The sequence below is a fragment of the Balaenoptera borealis genome (assembly GCF_965194805.1).
Source record: "Balaenoptera borealis genome assembly, chromosome: 5".
Classification (NCBI taxonomy): domain Eukaryota; kingdom Metazoa; phylum Chordata; class Mammalia; order Artiodactyla; family Balaenopteridae; genus Balaenoptera; species Balaenoptera borealis.
In genome coordinates, this window is record NC_138862.1 from 56,084,676 (window position 1) to 56,098,622 (window position 13,947).

Sequence of the window (13,947 nt, forward strand, 5' to 3'; positions counted from 1 at the left end):
AGAGAGAGGGGAGTGGAGACATGCCAGAGTGCTCCAGTCTCCACCGCAGCCCCCTGATGCTCAGGCCCCTCACTGCTGCACTGTGCCATCACTCCCACCAGCCAAAGACACTACGCCCTTACCCAGGTCTGAGCCAGGTCCAACAGACTCTGTCTGACTACTCCAGGCAGGATGAAGTCTCCAGCAGGGGAGTCACAAGTTTCAGCACTGGGTCAAGTATAGGGATGGAGTATTATCTCATACCCTCATGTGCACCTTCCCATCCTTTTAGGGCACCCTCTTTCCCCCACACCCCACCCCACCTCCAATCCCCTAGACCTGCAATCTGCTAGGAATTATGGTACCACCCACTCCCATCACCGGGACTTGGGTTGGGTCATGGGTAGGCTCACCCCCGAGCTCATGGATCCAGAAAAAAACAAAAAAAGACTGAGACTTTACTCCTTAGGCGGAGCACATTACCCTGGGTCTTGCACTTTATAGATGTGCAAATTTAAGATTAGCCTTGGAACAGTGTTTGTTGTTTCCAATAAGGCCCTTTGTTCTTATCCCATCTCCCCTTTTTCCCTCTGCAGCCCATTCCCAACCACTCAAGTATTACTAATGACCCATCCTTTCTACCTCATATGAGCAAACAGCACTGTCTTTCTTTCTCACCCAGAGATTCCAAGTGGATTTGGGATTAGCTCTGCAAACTGTCTGACTCCTTTTCAGTCCTCCTGAAGACTCCTCACTGCTTTGTTTCTCCTGGACAGACAGACTAGAAGAGATTGCATCATATTAGCCAGCTTTTCTGCCCCTTGGTCTGTGTACACAATGCCCCTGCATCTGGCCTTATGTAACTTTTTATTTCTACATCTTTGTGCTATTCTTTGTGGCTAAGAAACTTGCAAGATATGACTCCACCTTGTCAAACAGTCAGTGAGTAAGTTTTGCAGGTGTATTAAATAGCTTATAAAAGAAAATCTCTATCCCAGCAACAATGCAGTATCTACACATTCAATCAGATAGACAAGATAAGCCTCTCCTTGATGTTTTCTGTAGCAGGGCTAGGTAGAAGCTTTGAAATGGAGTCCTCCCTTTCCCCAAAATAAATCTTTCATTTTTATGTGATTCTTTGTCCGAATCTGTTCTTTAGTAGGATTATATTTATTTCTTTTCTGATAGGAAGGCATTCACTTTTTCTTCCTTTAAGTCCCCAAAATATTCTTTATCTAATCTTTCTTCTCTGTTTTGAGAAGGATAAAGAACTGCATGGTTCGCTCATACATCAAAGTCCTATCAGTGTATCTCCTCTTTGCTAGAAAATTATGGCACATATTTCACATTAAAAATGCATCATAAAATTTGTATTATGGAGTTTAAACCATGTGTTCTTGTTTCTTGTTGTTATGTATCGCACATGGAAGAGTGAACACTATAAAGGGGAAAACATAAAAGAAAATGTTAGCTCACACCCTTTCAACCATGAACCTGACCACAGTGTTTTTATCTGAATCACAAGAGAGGATTATGAAAACTCACCTAGCTTTTCTCACACAGAGTCTTGCAAACATAACTGCTTTATAATAAAAGAAAAACTGTGTTTGATTTTATTAAATATAACTGAAATGTTTAAGTAGGTTTTAAATCATGCCATTTACTTTTAAATAAACCTATAAGGCCTGATGACAGAGCAAGCTCTTTTCGGGAGCCTGAGCTTGCTGACCTTTCTCCTTTGCCGTAACCTCTAAACCTTTGACTGTATACCCCTATTGAAAGAGATCATATTCTATCACACTTCTTATGGTAAGTATTGGAAAACTAAAACCACGCAAGTACTGATTGTCCCACTCCAGATTATATGTTTAAATTTTAAGAGTAGTGTGATGTGGTGACTTTGAACTTTTAAGGTTCCCTTTCAGGGTGCTTCTTCAATACAGTTGGTTTTGATGTATAATATCCTTTACCCATGACTTATTTTCTCCTTCTTCACATTGTTTTAGTTCCCTTGCCTTCCACCTAAGCATCGCATTATTATATTGTAGCCTTTATATAGTTGTTTCTCTTTCCTTTTTCACACAAAGCTTTTTGGTCTAAATCTTTTATGTATTTATTTATTTATTTGCTTTTCTCTGCTGCTAATACATCGAACTACATTTTCCTTTTCCTTCTATAGAACCATCCTTTTACATATTACAGCAGTGTATTTTCCAGGCACCGTCATTCATACTCTAAGCACCTCCAATTGGAAAATCCACATTATCTTTAAGAACTATTGGTCTGTTTGGAGAAACATTTTTACTCCATACCTAGTTTTTTTTATTCTATTTAAGTACTGTCGCTATTTTTTGTTTGTTTTTATCTTTTCTTTGAATTTACTACTCAATTGGTGAAAATCTTCTTGCTAAAGGTGAGATTTGATTATTTCATTTCAAATCAAGCTTTACTTATAATTCTTTTATCTTTCAAATAGCATTTAAATTATATCAACTACTTTTCAGCTAATCCATTTAATGAAGAATCTTCGCAATTCAAATCAGCACAATTAAACGTGGCTTGCTGCAGGATATGGATTTAGAAAATATAATATTGATACCCAACTTTGTCACTTTCTAAAATGTTTTTACGTAAATTATTTCATTTATCTTCCACATCTACTCCATGATATAGGCATTATTAACACTACTTTATTGATAAACTAAGATCAGAGTTTTACAATGATTTTCATGTTCATTTGCAATGAAATGCATTGAAGAGCTGGTACCCAAATCCAGTGTCTTCTGATTCCTAACCCTGAATTTGTTCCATGATACCTCAGGCTACAGGTGGACTAAATTCTTGTGCATGCACTTTAATTCCAGACAAATTTGAATAATAATTAATGACCTGAGTATAAACATGTACTTCATATAAAAAGAAATCAATACATACTTTATATTTTCCAGTTAACAATTTTCTAATCTATGTTGACTAATTTTTATTCCGATGCGTATTGATATTTTTTACATTTCTCAAGCTTTCTGATTTTGCTGGGCTTCCATTAACTTGTGGCTACTATGCAACAGTAGACTTCTCTAGGCTTCTCCCAACATCCATGTTGCATTCATATTCACAAAACTAGTTTGAAGGTTGTTGAAAACAGCTGCATCTTTTAGATGCAGTCCATGGTAAGACATTTACTGTGGGCTAGAAGAAACATATTTCTGACAGATCCCAAAGGGGATTCATCACTTTTGGTCCCATAGCTGCTTGCTGTTTGTGCTTTGCAAAAACTTCCCGCATTTGGTCCTTCACAGAATTCTTCCAAACACATTGACACATGGCATATCCATTTCGCCCTCCAATGTGGTGATTTTAATAATTTGTTTGAAACATTATTTAATAACGTTTCTCTAAGAGTTAATGACCTCTCTGGAGAATAACAATTTTGTCGCACATAAATCTAACTAAAAATAGTCTTTGTAGTTGTTTGGTGACTTGCTCAATTATAGGGAAACATTTTTGTTAGTTTCTTACCAACACACAGTGTTTTCCAAATGTTAAGACAGAAAGATCACCATTTGATTGCTATTGTCTCTGGGTCACTGTCAGAGACTTAGATAATACTGGGCTTTACTTTCATATGATAGCTTTTGCAAGATTTTGGTTTTTATTTAATGCCAGGCTTAATAATATGCAATCAAAATGTAATAAATATCATATTATATACAACTATTCAGTTCAAAGAAAATTTATTGATAAACCAGTAATACACACTTCTTCATAATTTTGATCTTAATTATTAAAACTGAACTCTGAATTTCTCTTAATTTCCTCTAACTATTGCCTCTCTAAAAATTTCTTGAAACTATTTATTTCCAATTTTGAATACACATATTTAATTTGAAGTACAAATAATTCCTTTCATTTGCCTTTGAACCACCACCTCCAAGGTTCAACAGTGGCTAGTTGGAGATTTGACCCATATTTTTTCCATGATTTTACAATCTTACATCAAATCTCTGGTCAGTCTGGTTTTTGCAGACCAGCATACTGTTTCCCTTAAAAGCCATTCTACTGTTTTGATTACTTTTAGAGACTGTGTTGCCAACCTTTTCTGGATTTCTTCCCTCTAGAACCCTTATCTCTCCTTACCTCTCTATTTTTACCATGTGGGTGAAATGTAATCATGACCAGAGGAACTTCCTGAACATCATTTTTATGATGTTGTTGTCACATACCAGGAAATGATAATGGGCACTCCAAGATTAGATAAATAAGTAAATAAATAGAAGTGTCTTCTAGGGACTTTTTTTTTTTTTTTCTTGATAAGGAAGAAAAGACTATCCAAACCAGCAAGGGCAAAGAGGGAAATCTGTCAGAAGGAAGCAGAGGTGTTTCGTGGAACCTGAAGGCAGAGAGTATAGCCAGGCCCCACAACAGACTGGAACCACAGAAAAGGCAGGGACAGGTTTCCAATGTACTCCGCTTGGCGTTTCCCTGCATGAAATGGCCACACAGCTGGGCTCTGCATTACTGCCAAGCTGCACTGTGTTTTCATTCCAGATTACCAAGAGAGAACCTGATTGGCCCAAATCAGAGAATATCTTTATCCCTAGCTCAAACAGTGGTGGTCAAGTGGCTTGATTAAAGATGTTAACTGACATTGAGGCTAAGCTCCCCTCAGCATGCTCTAGAAGGTTTAAGACACGTACGTCAAAATTTCTTTTAATTTGTCTATTCTGAATATCTTTCAGATAAAATATACACGTACTCCGATGACTACTTTCCCAGGTATGTAGAAAATGAGTCATAGATTATGATTCCCAAGGAATAAGGAGAAGTAACTAATGTTATATTGCTTATAGGTTTGGCTCAGGAATGTTTCACTTGGGTTAAAATAAAATGAAAAGTGAGTTTTAATTACTTTTACTTCCACCTGAAGAATAATAGTTATAATATTATTATCTGCCCTAGTTACTTACTCATCCTGAGTCAGTGAGAGAGCTGGATGAAGGACAAAATGAAACTCTAACCTGGTGTCTACAGAATCCTCATTAATTTTGGAAGAAGATATCCTAGATTAGGATTCAGTTCAGGTTGTAAAAATGTAGTCTAATTAAATATAGAGTTGTGTGGCCCTTAAGAATTTAAGGTAGAAAGAAATCTGGCAATATTAATACAATTTAAGATATGTATGCACACATACTTATACAAGGATGATTTGTGCTGTGCCATTTTTAAGGGTATTGCCAATAAATAACTCTAAAATAATATGCAGTTATAGATATAACATAACTTAATTGCTTATACTTATTAAACATGTTGCAGATAAATTTGTGTAGTATAAAACTTTTTTTAAAGAAGGTTTATAATATAAAGCATAGTAAAGAAGTTTCATTTTCTTGGACAATATATTCTGACCCAAATGTGTCATTAGATTGCAAATTTCTCTTTTAGGATTAAAAAAATCTAAATATAGAAAATTTCCTAGAGGATTCTTCAAGACATTTTTGAAATGGTAAACTGAAAGGCTGAAAAGGTCTTTCAAAATACAGAGCTTTTTCACTGTACAGGGTAAGACTGCAAGCTTTTTATTGGCCTCTAAAATGTCCTTTTTAAAAAAAAAATTCTTCTCCGTGTGGAAATGTCTCTGGAAGATTCAGATCTGGGCTACAGGCAGACCCACACAAAAAAGACAATCTATATTTTATGACTGTTTTTAACATTGGATTCTATAACATGAGATAATTTAAGTCATTAGTTCATTTCAAGAGTGATTTGCTGATTTGGTTACAACAAAAAATATGACAAAAAGAATCCTACATAACCATGTAGAAGTTAATCTGACAATTGATTTGATACTTGTCATTTGAAAGGCAGTTAAGATGCAGGGTGATGGAAAGTCTTGTGATATTATCGTTCTACCAAAGACTGGGTTGGTGGTTTTTGGGTTAGGATGGGAAGCGTCAGAAAGAGAAATTGGTAAAACACCCATCTCAAAGCAAGCAGGCTCTTAGCTGCAGGGAAAATTCAGAAAGGAGGCTTGTTCTTTTATAACATCTGTTCCTTCAATAAATATTCATTCAACAAATAAGCATTTGTTTAGACAACAGAGATACAAAGATGAAAAGATGTGATCCTTCCCTCAAGGATTTAATAATCTGTTATCTATTGTAATAAATCTCCATTTAGGCAAAATTTGAATATACAATGCAGATTGTATCTATTAAAAAGAGGCTGGCATATTAATTCACAAGTTTATGTATGTACTTCACAGCTTGGCTATTTCTCTGATTATGTAGTTTGGGAACCAAAGTCACCTTTATAGGAGAGCATGGAGGCTTCAGAAAAAAACAAATGAGCTATCTCCAGCTATTAAGAAATAAACATTAAAACAGCAAGTGGAAATAAGGGCTAGCTTTCTTAGGTAGGGCTAGAATTGTGGATGCTTCCTCAGTCCTTAGATGGTTCGAGGCTGGGTAGAAGGGAGGCAAGCTTCCCTCACACTGGGTTCCCTGCTGCACTGTCCCCCTGCTCCTACTCAGCATTGGTTTAGGTGGGAAGCTATGCTGGAGGGGAAAGAAATTTGCTTCTTTGGTCTTATCTTCCTGCTTCCCCAAATCCCTGCCTTCCGGCATCAGTAAGTCAGGAACATGGTCACTTTAAGGACAGCAAAGCGTCTCTATCTTATAGAAAGTTAAATATACACTTCCTGGTATTTACCCCTGGGCCACTTTATTTGTCCTTTAAACGTAATTCTACACAATTCTTGTCTTTTGATCTGTGTTACGAGGATAATGCAGTGAGAATATCATCGGTTTGAGATACAAACAGTTCTGGATGTTAATCACTCTTGCGATTACCAGCTTTGTAATCTTGGGAAAATGAGCATTGCTGAAGTGGAATTTTACCATCTGAAAAGTATGGATTATAATATAATACTGTACTTACAAGGGTAGCTGACGGATTAAAAAAACAAAAAAAAAAGGCTGAATGTTTTATTAGGTGAAAATGAAGGTCTAAGAAAATTCCCACCCATTTGAATTATATTTACCCCTTAATTTAGGAAAGCAGTTCAGATTTACACTAAGCTTATTATAGCTCTTCGGTGTTCAGAGTCTCTCTCAAGGACTTAGGACAAATCCCCAGCGACTTTTGCATGGTCTTCTCCTGGGTGGCACTGAAAGGTGCTTTTATCACAAAACATATCTCATCGCAGCTATTCTTCTACCTTAAGATGATTTCTTGGATTTCTAGTTTGGCAGGCTGAGAACCACCCCCCTTCACTTCCCCTCTTTGCTAAATATACTGACCTGGTGCCCTGGAACAGACTTTTAGTCTCAGCTGTCCTCTTCACCTGTTCCCAGGGTTGAGTATCCTGATGACAATAGAACTCTTGGGTAGCCTTCCCTGGTGCCTCAGACTTCCAGGTAGATATGCAGATGAGGCCCTCACTGTGACCACTGCCACACTTGGAACCAAAGTATCTCCATGTTTTCCAGCCTTCTGTTTGTTTTAATGTACAAGTAACCATAATCCAAGCTCCAATCCTGTGCGAATGCAAGAAGTCCAGTCCCTAACCTAAGTATTTTTGGGAATCCCCCAGAATGTGCTTATAGGTTCCAAAAACCTTATTCTTGGTTGCCTCTTGGGTACCCCTAGCTCTGTTTCACTGCTCTAGTTTTCTTTCCCCATCTTGTTTAGAATTCTTCATGCTGGCAGATCTTTCCAGTCTCCTTTCCCCCAAACTTTGACAAAAGACTCTTCTTTTCAAGGGCTCCAAAACACTGGCAATATAAGCTCCTGTGTTTAACTGACTTTACAAAAAAGTAGACATCATTAGAAGGACATTTGAACACTGATCAAGAGAATAAAATTTTAATGTTAGATATCATTGCCTGAGAGTCCATTAACTTCCCCCCTCATAGGAAATACTACTGGTTCTTAGCTAACCCTAGCCATACTAACCCTAGTTATACAAAAATTGCTGGGGTTTACACTTTTCTCTTGGACCAAGGGTCTATCTTTGATATCCACTCACCCCAAATTCAAGAAACCTACACCCATGGCACAGTCCCTGCCAGAGAAAGTAAAAATTTAGTGAGCATATACTCAGGAACACCTTGTTGCAGCAACTTTCCCTTTTTTCTCCTCCTTCATTATTGCTTTTTCTTTCCTTTTTGTCTCATTCCCATCAGTATATAAACAGACAGTACTGTCTGACATCTTTCTTAAAAAAAAGAAAAGAAAAGTTCCCTTGATATTAGATTGCCTATAGTTACCTCTCCATTGCTCTGCACCCTTTATAGCAAAACTTGGAAGTGCCATCTACATTCTGTCCATATTTGCTGACTTCTCTTCCTCTTCTCTTCTTTCTTGAACCTATTCTATTCGATCTTCTGTCCTCAATAATCCACTGACTCAGCTTTTGTCAAGATCACCAATGAAATCTACATGGCAAATCTTAGTCTCATTATACGTGGTCCATCTGTAGCATTTGACACATTGACACTCTACTTCTTGAGACACTTGCTTCTCCAGACTCTGGGCCACCCCCTTTTTGGTTTTTCTCCTCAATTAGTAGCAGCTTCTTCTCCTTTGCTGGTTCCTGAACCTTCGACAACAGAGTGCCCAGGGCTCGGTCTAGTGAACCTCTTCTCTATCTACACTCATTCCATTAGTAATTTCATCCTCTCTCATGGCTTTCAGTAACATTTATACACTGGTGAAGCCCAAACATATATCTGCCTATTCAAAGAAATGTCTACTAAGCAAATCAGGTTAACACTTAGCAAAAACAACTTCTGATAGAACTTAAGCTTACTCTTTTTTATCAATCTTACAATTTCCCAGCCCCTTAAAATAGTTTTATTTAGTTTTACAGAAATCTTTCATTTTTATTTGGATATTGGAACCCTACATTTATGTCATTGAATTTGGGAGCTGAAAAGAACAATAGGGATTAAATAATTTAATATCCTTGTTTATAAATAAGGAAATTGAAATTCAGAGATTTTATGTCCAAAATCACCCACACAGAAGTAATGATTTTTTAAAAATTGAATTTACTTATTTAATCTACTTAGATAATAAAGTATTTGAGGCATTTTCTTTAAAGGACTTCACAATAAAATAATAATAAAATATAAATACAAACTTTAAAAATAGAGACTAGAGAAAATTTATGTGAAAGTAGAAAATTTGAACCCTAGTAAAAGATGCAATTAATATTATTTTAAATCTTGGAATGTCAGTAAATGTGCTGATTAGTTAGAAGATCATTTCAGACATGTTGAGAACAATGGAGAATCTGATCTGGCCCAAAACTCAGAGGTGCACTAGCCTCTGGGCATATTTATTAACTTATTTTAAATAGTAATCAATCTTCAACATAAAACACTGCCAAACATTTGTGCTTGAAGTTTATTAGATATTTGCATTAGGCTGGAGCTATTTGGCACTGCCAAGTAAAGACATACTTTTTAATTTGTTGGTTAGGCAACTGCTTCTTTATAATAGCTTATTTGCGATGATTAATCATTTGAGACCTGCCTGTAGACACAGGGAACTGCATCATAAATCACGTCTTATTTTCATTCATAGAGAATGAAATGATGTTCATTTTTTGGACATGATTTATCATTTGCAGGATGTATCTGCTATCTGTGTGGGCTAGGAAAAAATGGATGGATTGTCATTAAAAATTCTTCACCTTTTGCTATTATATTCTCTGTATAGCAAGAGAAAAACCATGAGCAGGGACTATTCCATATCCCAATATTAAGCTGTAGTGAATTACCAATGGAAAGAAAGGTTATGGATGAGTTTCTTTGTTATCAGATAAGTGAAATACATGCCAGCATCTGGATTTTCAAATCATTTCATACAGGTATCATTTGATCTGTTTTTTTTTTTTTTTTTTTAACGATATCTACTTACTATTTACATATACTGTCTTCTTTCAGAAGCATGGGAGTAGTATAGGTGTTCTGCCTTGAGATAAGAGTTCTTTTTCCTTTTGATGCAATTCCCTCCAGCTCTCAGTGATATGTAATCTCAATGTTAAAACATTTGCTGCTGTTTTATGAAATGCCACTCTTACTGCCTGAAATGTTCTTCTGTCCCCAACCTGCTATTGTGAAAGCTGGTCACCAGGGCCATTGTCACTGTCTGGTGACAATGGTAGGTTGTCTACTGTAATCCTAATAGGATTATTCAGATGAGGCTATAAGGAAAGTTAATCAAACATCAAGAGCAAATAGTATTCAGAGCTTTAGGACCAGACTTGCATTACAATCCTAGCACTGACAGTTACTGTCTATGTGTCTTTTGACAATTTACCTCTCTAGCTTGCAAATTCCTTATGTGCACAATGGGGATTTTTTAAAAATGCTTCTCATAGGGTTGTTCTGAGGGTTGAATGAGCACTGGCATAAAGAAAAGCTTTCACAACTGTTATTTATTGCTGATATTACACATAAGGTTAGGGAAAATACTTTAATCTACCTGAATCTCAGACTTATCTGTAAAGTGGAAAATAATAATATTTCTGCAGAATTTCCCTTGGTTTTTGATGTAATGCATGTAAAACAGCACAGTATTTGGATGTAATAGGTGATCAATCATTTTATTGCATCTGCCAAGCTGAGTCTACGATATTTCTCTGGTCTCTTATTTTTTAATCATCACTGTCAATATTTAGTTAGTAAACAGAGTGCTAGAGGTATGTTCAGAGTGCTATTCTTAACAAATAAACAGGAAGTACAATGTATAGATTAGAGCACAGATAATCTAGGTTCTAATCCCAGCTCTGCCATTTACTAGTCTTGTGACCTTCAGCAAATTATATAACCAAGCTGTGTCTCAGATTCCTTATCCATAAAGTGGGAATGCTGTAGTGCCTATCTGGTCGAATTGTCGTGAGAATTAAATGAATGAATATATATAATGCACTTCAAGTAGTATCTGACACACAACAAGTGCTAAATAAGTATTTGCTATTATTGTTCCCCAAAAGAGGGTCCAAAACACATCTTTTCAAATTCATACACACATACGCATACACACTTGCATTTACTCACTTACTTGCCTATCTACCTTGGGTGGTCAAGGCTGAATAAGAGCACGCAATAATTTACCCAATATTGAATTTAGCTGAGAAATTAGTTTTGAACTATGTGTAAAGTAGATTCTAACAAGGCAAATTATTTCCTTATTATAGGGAAAATGAGTATGATCTTGAAGACACACCAATTTATGGTAACTTAGATAATGTGGTCCCAGGTAAGTTTTATTTTTCCAGAAATTAAATTTATTTATAAATCAATTACCCCACTTAATTCCACAAAGAATTTGAGGTAGCTTATTTTTTTGTCACAGTCACATTTAAATGTTCCAATGGTAACCATAAATTCAGTATTTTTAGCATATCATTTAGCATATATTTCCAAAGCTGCATATCATAAATCATATTGCAACATTCAGTGTAAATCAACATCCTGTTTTTCTATATTCTCTTTATTTTACTCTAGTAGTAATGAGAATACCGGAAGACTCTATTACCATGAATTTTGACACACACAGAATTCTATGAAATAAAGCTATTTCTAGAACAGTAAATGACCCAGGAAAACAGTGCTTTATGCTCTGTATATAAAAGCAAATCTACAGTGAATAATTTGGAACAAAGAACACGTTCTCTGGTTTCCCTTGTTTTAACTGGTTCTTTTAAAGTAGAGAACCTAGGTTTACACTGATGACAAGCAGGGAAAGAGAAGCGCCAAACAATCACTGAGTGGGTTATACATTTTTTTGTTCTTTTGTAACAAGTACTCTTCAATTCCCAGCATCCCTTATAACTTGAAATATCCCAGCCACCCCAAAAATAAAATGCCCCTAAATGCCTCAAAACAAACAGCTGTGATCTAATTCCAGCGCTCTGATGAGAGAAGCTGTTGAGAGTAACACTAGGATTTAACGCTATCCTTGCCCTGTAAGAAGTTCACTTAATTCATGATAGGAGACTTGGGGGTTAATTCCTGTTGATCTCTGAGTCTTGAACACAGAAGTTTCCAGTAATGGGCTAAACTTATCTGAATCTCTATATATCAAAACAGTATGGAATCTCCTAAAGTTACACACAGGAGTCAAGAATTTATTTAATTTTTGTCTTTCCCCCCACTGTAAAGTGTTCTCTAAACTCTGCACTCTGAGGAATCGGAAACTATTTTTCAGGAATAGACTATTAAAAATAATTTTCCCTTCCCATTTCCCCTTGCAGAATTTTGGTACCCACCTGTAATATCTGAGGACTTAATTTCTTATGTATTCTGGTGGCTCAAAGCCCACCATGTCTGCAGTCACCATGTCTAATGTGCACAGGTGTCACTCCTACAGGTTCTGATTTAGTAGTTCCATGATAGAGCTCAGGAACCTGCTATTTAACAAGGCTTCCAGGTGATTCTAATGCATGTTTTCCATGATCCATGCTTTGAGAAACATCACCCTATGGGCCAGTTCTCTGCATTGCTTTTCAGAAAGGGTTGAATGATTTTGAAGTACCTTGTATTATAGTAAACATATATTTTTATCTATGGGGTCAAACTGGTGCAATCCACATCTCTGCCAGGTTACTCGCCATCCTACAAGTCATTAACTCTCCTTCTTCTCCCTTTTAAATAGGAGTATCTGGGGAAAGAAAGGTACGGATGACTCCGTAAGCATCCCCACAGGATGAAATAAGTGCAGGTCTGCTGGCTGGTGGACATGGTACAAAAACCCCCAAGTACTTAGTACCAGCAGTATACACCCCAGACCCTCAAAACAGTCTGGCTGAACTGTCCTGTCACTGATTTATGGGACGACAAACATAATCTAAACCCTCTTTTTTCAAAAATGGTATGTAAGGTTAAGAAGGCCTCTTAGTAAAACGTCTTACTTATGGAAAAAATTACCAAATCGTAATCATCAATATATGTGCTCTGTGCTTTATGCCATCTGCACCATTTGTAATCATGCTTAAAGGGAACACAGACAATCCTTTAACTCGTGGGATCTCAATAACATCTAAATGGTAGTTTAAGTTGAGATTGTCATGTCCTACAATGGTATAAAGAAATTAATTTGATCTCGTTCTTATCCCAAGTGACCTTCTTTTGTCTAATTATTAATGCTGTAGGGCAACAGACTTCTCCACAGTCTGATCTGCAGAGCAGTTTGTGCTTCCTTCCCTCTTTGTATCTTCACAAAAAAAGCCTAGTCAAATGATCCCTGAAGGTTTCACATTTATAGCTAAATGTTGTTTGGGTCATGTATTTTTATTCATGCCAGCATTTTTTAGTTTTCCGTTGTAAATCTCTTTTCCACTCCCAAGAACCAGTGGATGAAAACTGCTATGAACAAATGAAAGCCCGGCCAGAGAGATCTGTGAACAAACTGCAAGGAGACGCCCCACCTTCACAGGTCAGTCTTGTTTTCCGTATCAAGGGCCAAGTTCAACCTAGGTCATAGCACAGCTGCATGTTTCAAGAGCATAAAAACAGCACATTCTGATAAACATCAGAAGCAGCCTGTTAGAAATTTTGCATTCTGAATCGGTGTCAAACTCTGGAGCCTGAGCTCTAATGAAAAGCTCAAAGGCAGATAAATAGTACTCAGAGCTACACTTAAAGAGTCAAAATTACGTACAACTACAAAGGCAGTAGATTTCAAGGGAAAAGTGGATTCTCTTCCTAAAGAATTAGTTAAGCTTTTTCTTTCAGAGCGAAAAAAATGACATGTATCATAGAAATAAATATAAAAGTTGACACATGCAGAATTCTCAGAAGACCTAGATGTCAGGAATTTATGGCGGATGGGGAGAAAGAGACCTTTAGTGAAAAGATAAATTAACTAATTATAAAAGACCATACTTCTGTTTTATTTAAAAAAAAAATGAGTGTAAATTTAATACAAGTCCTATGGCTATGGTCTTATGACAAGAGA

At 36.5% G+C, this 13,947-nt stretch overlaps 2 protein-coding genes across 2 annotated transcripts in view; one reads left to right on the forward strand and one right to left on the reverse strand.

Annotated features, from left to right (window-relative positions):
• The window catches only part of RETNLB (resistin like beta), a 79,598-nt gene extending 68,308 nt beyond the window's left edge, over window positions 1-11,290 (reverse strand). Inside the window, 1 exon segment of the mRNA XM_082394817.1 lies at window positions 123-11,290. The gene's annotated coding sequence lies outside the window, so the exon portion shown is untranslated.
• The window catches only part of TRAT1 (T cell receptor associated transmembrane adaptor 1), a 63,412-nt gene that overhangs the window by 29,314 nt on the left and 20,151 nt on the right, over window positions 1-13,947 (forward strand). The window contains exons 3-5 of the mRNA XM_082394800.1: window positions 4,719-4,755; window positions 11,186-11,247; window positions 13,337-13,425. Coding sequence (XP_082250926.1) covers window positions 4,719-4,755; window positions 11,186-11,247; window positions 13,337-13,425 — 188 coding nt within the window. The remainder of the gene's footprint in view (window positions 1-4,718; window positions 4,756-11,185; window positions 11,248-13,336; window positions 13,426-13,947) is intronic.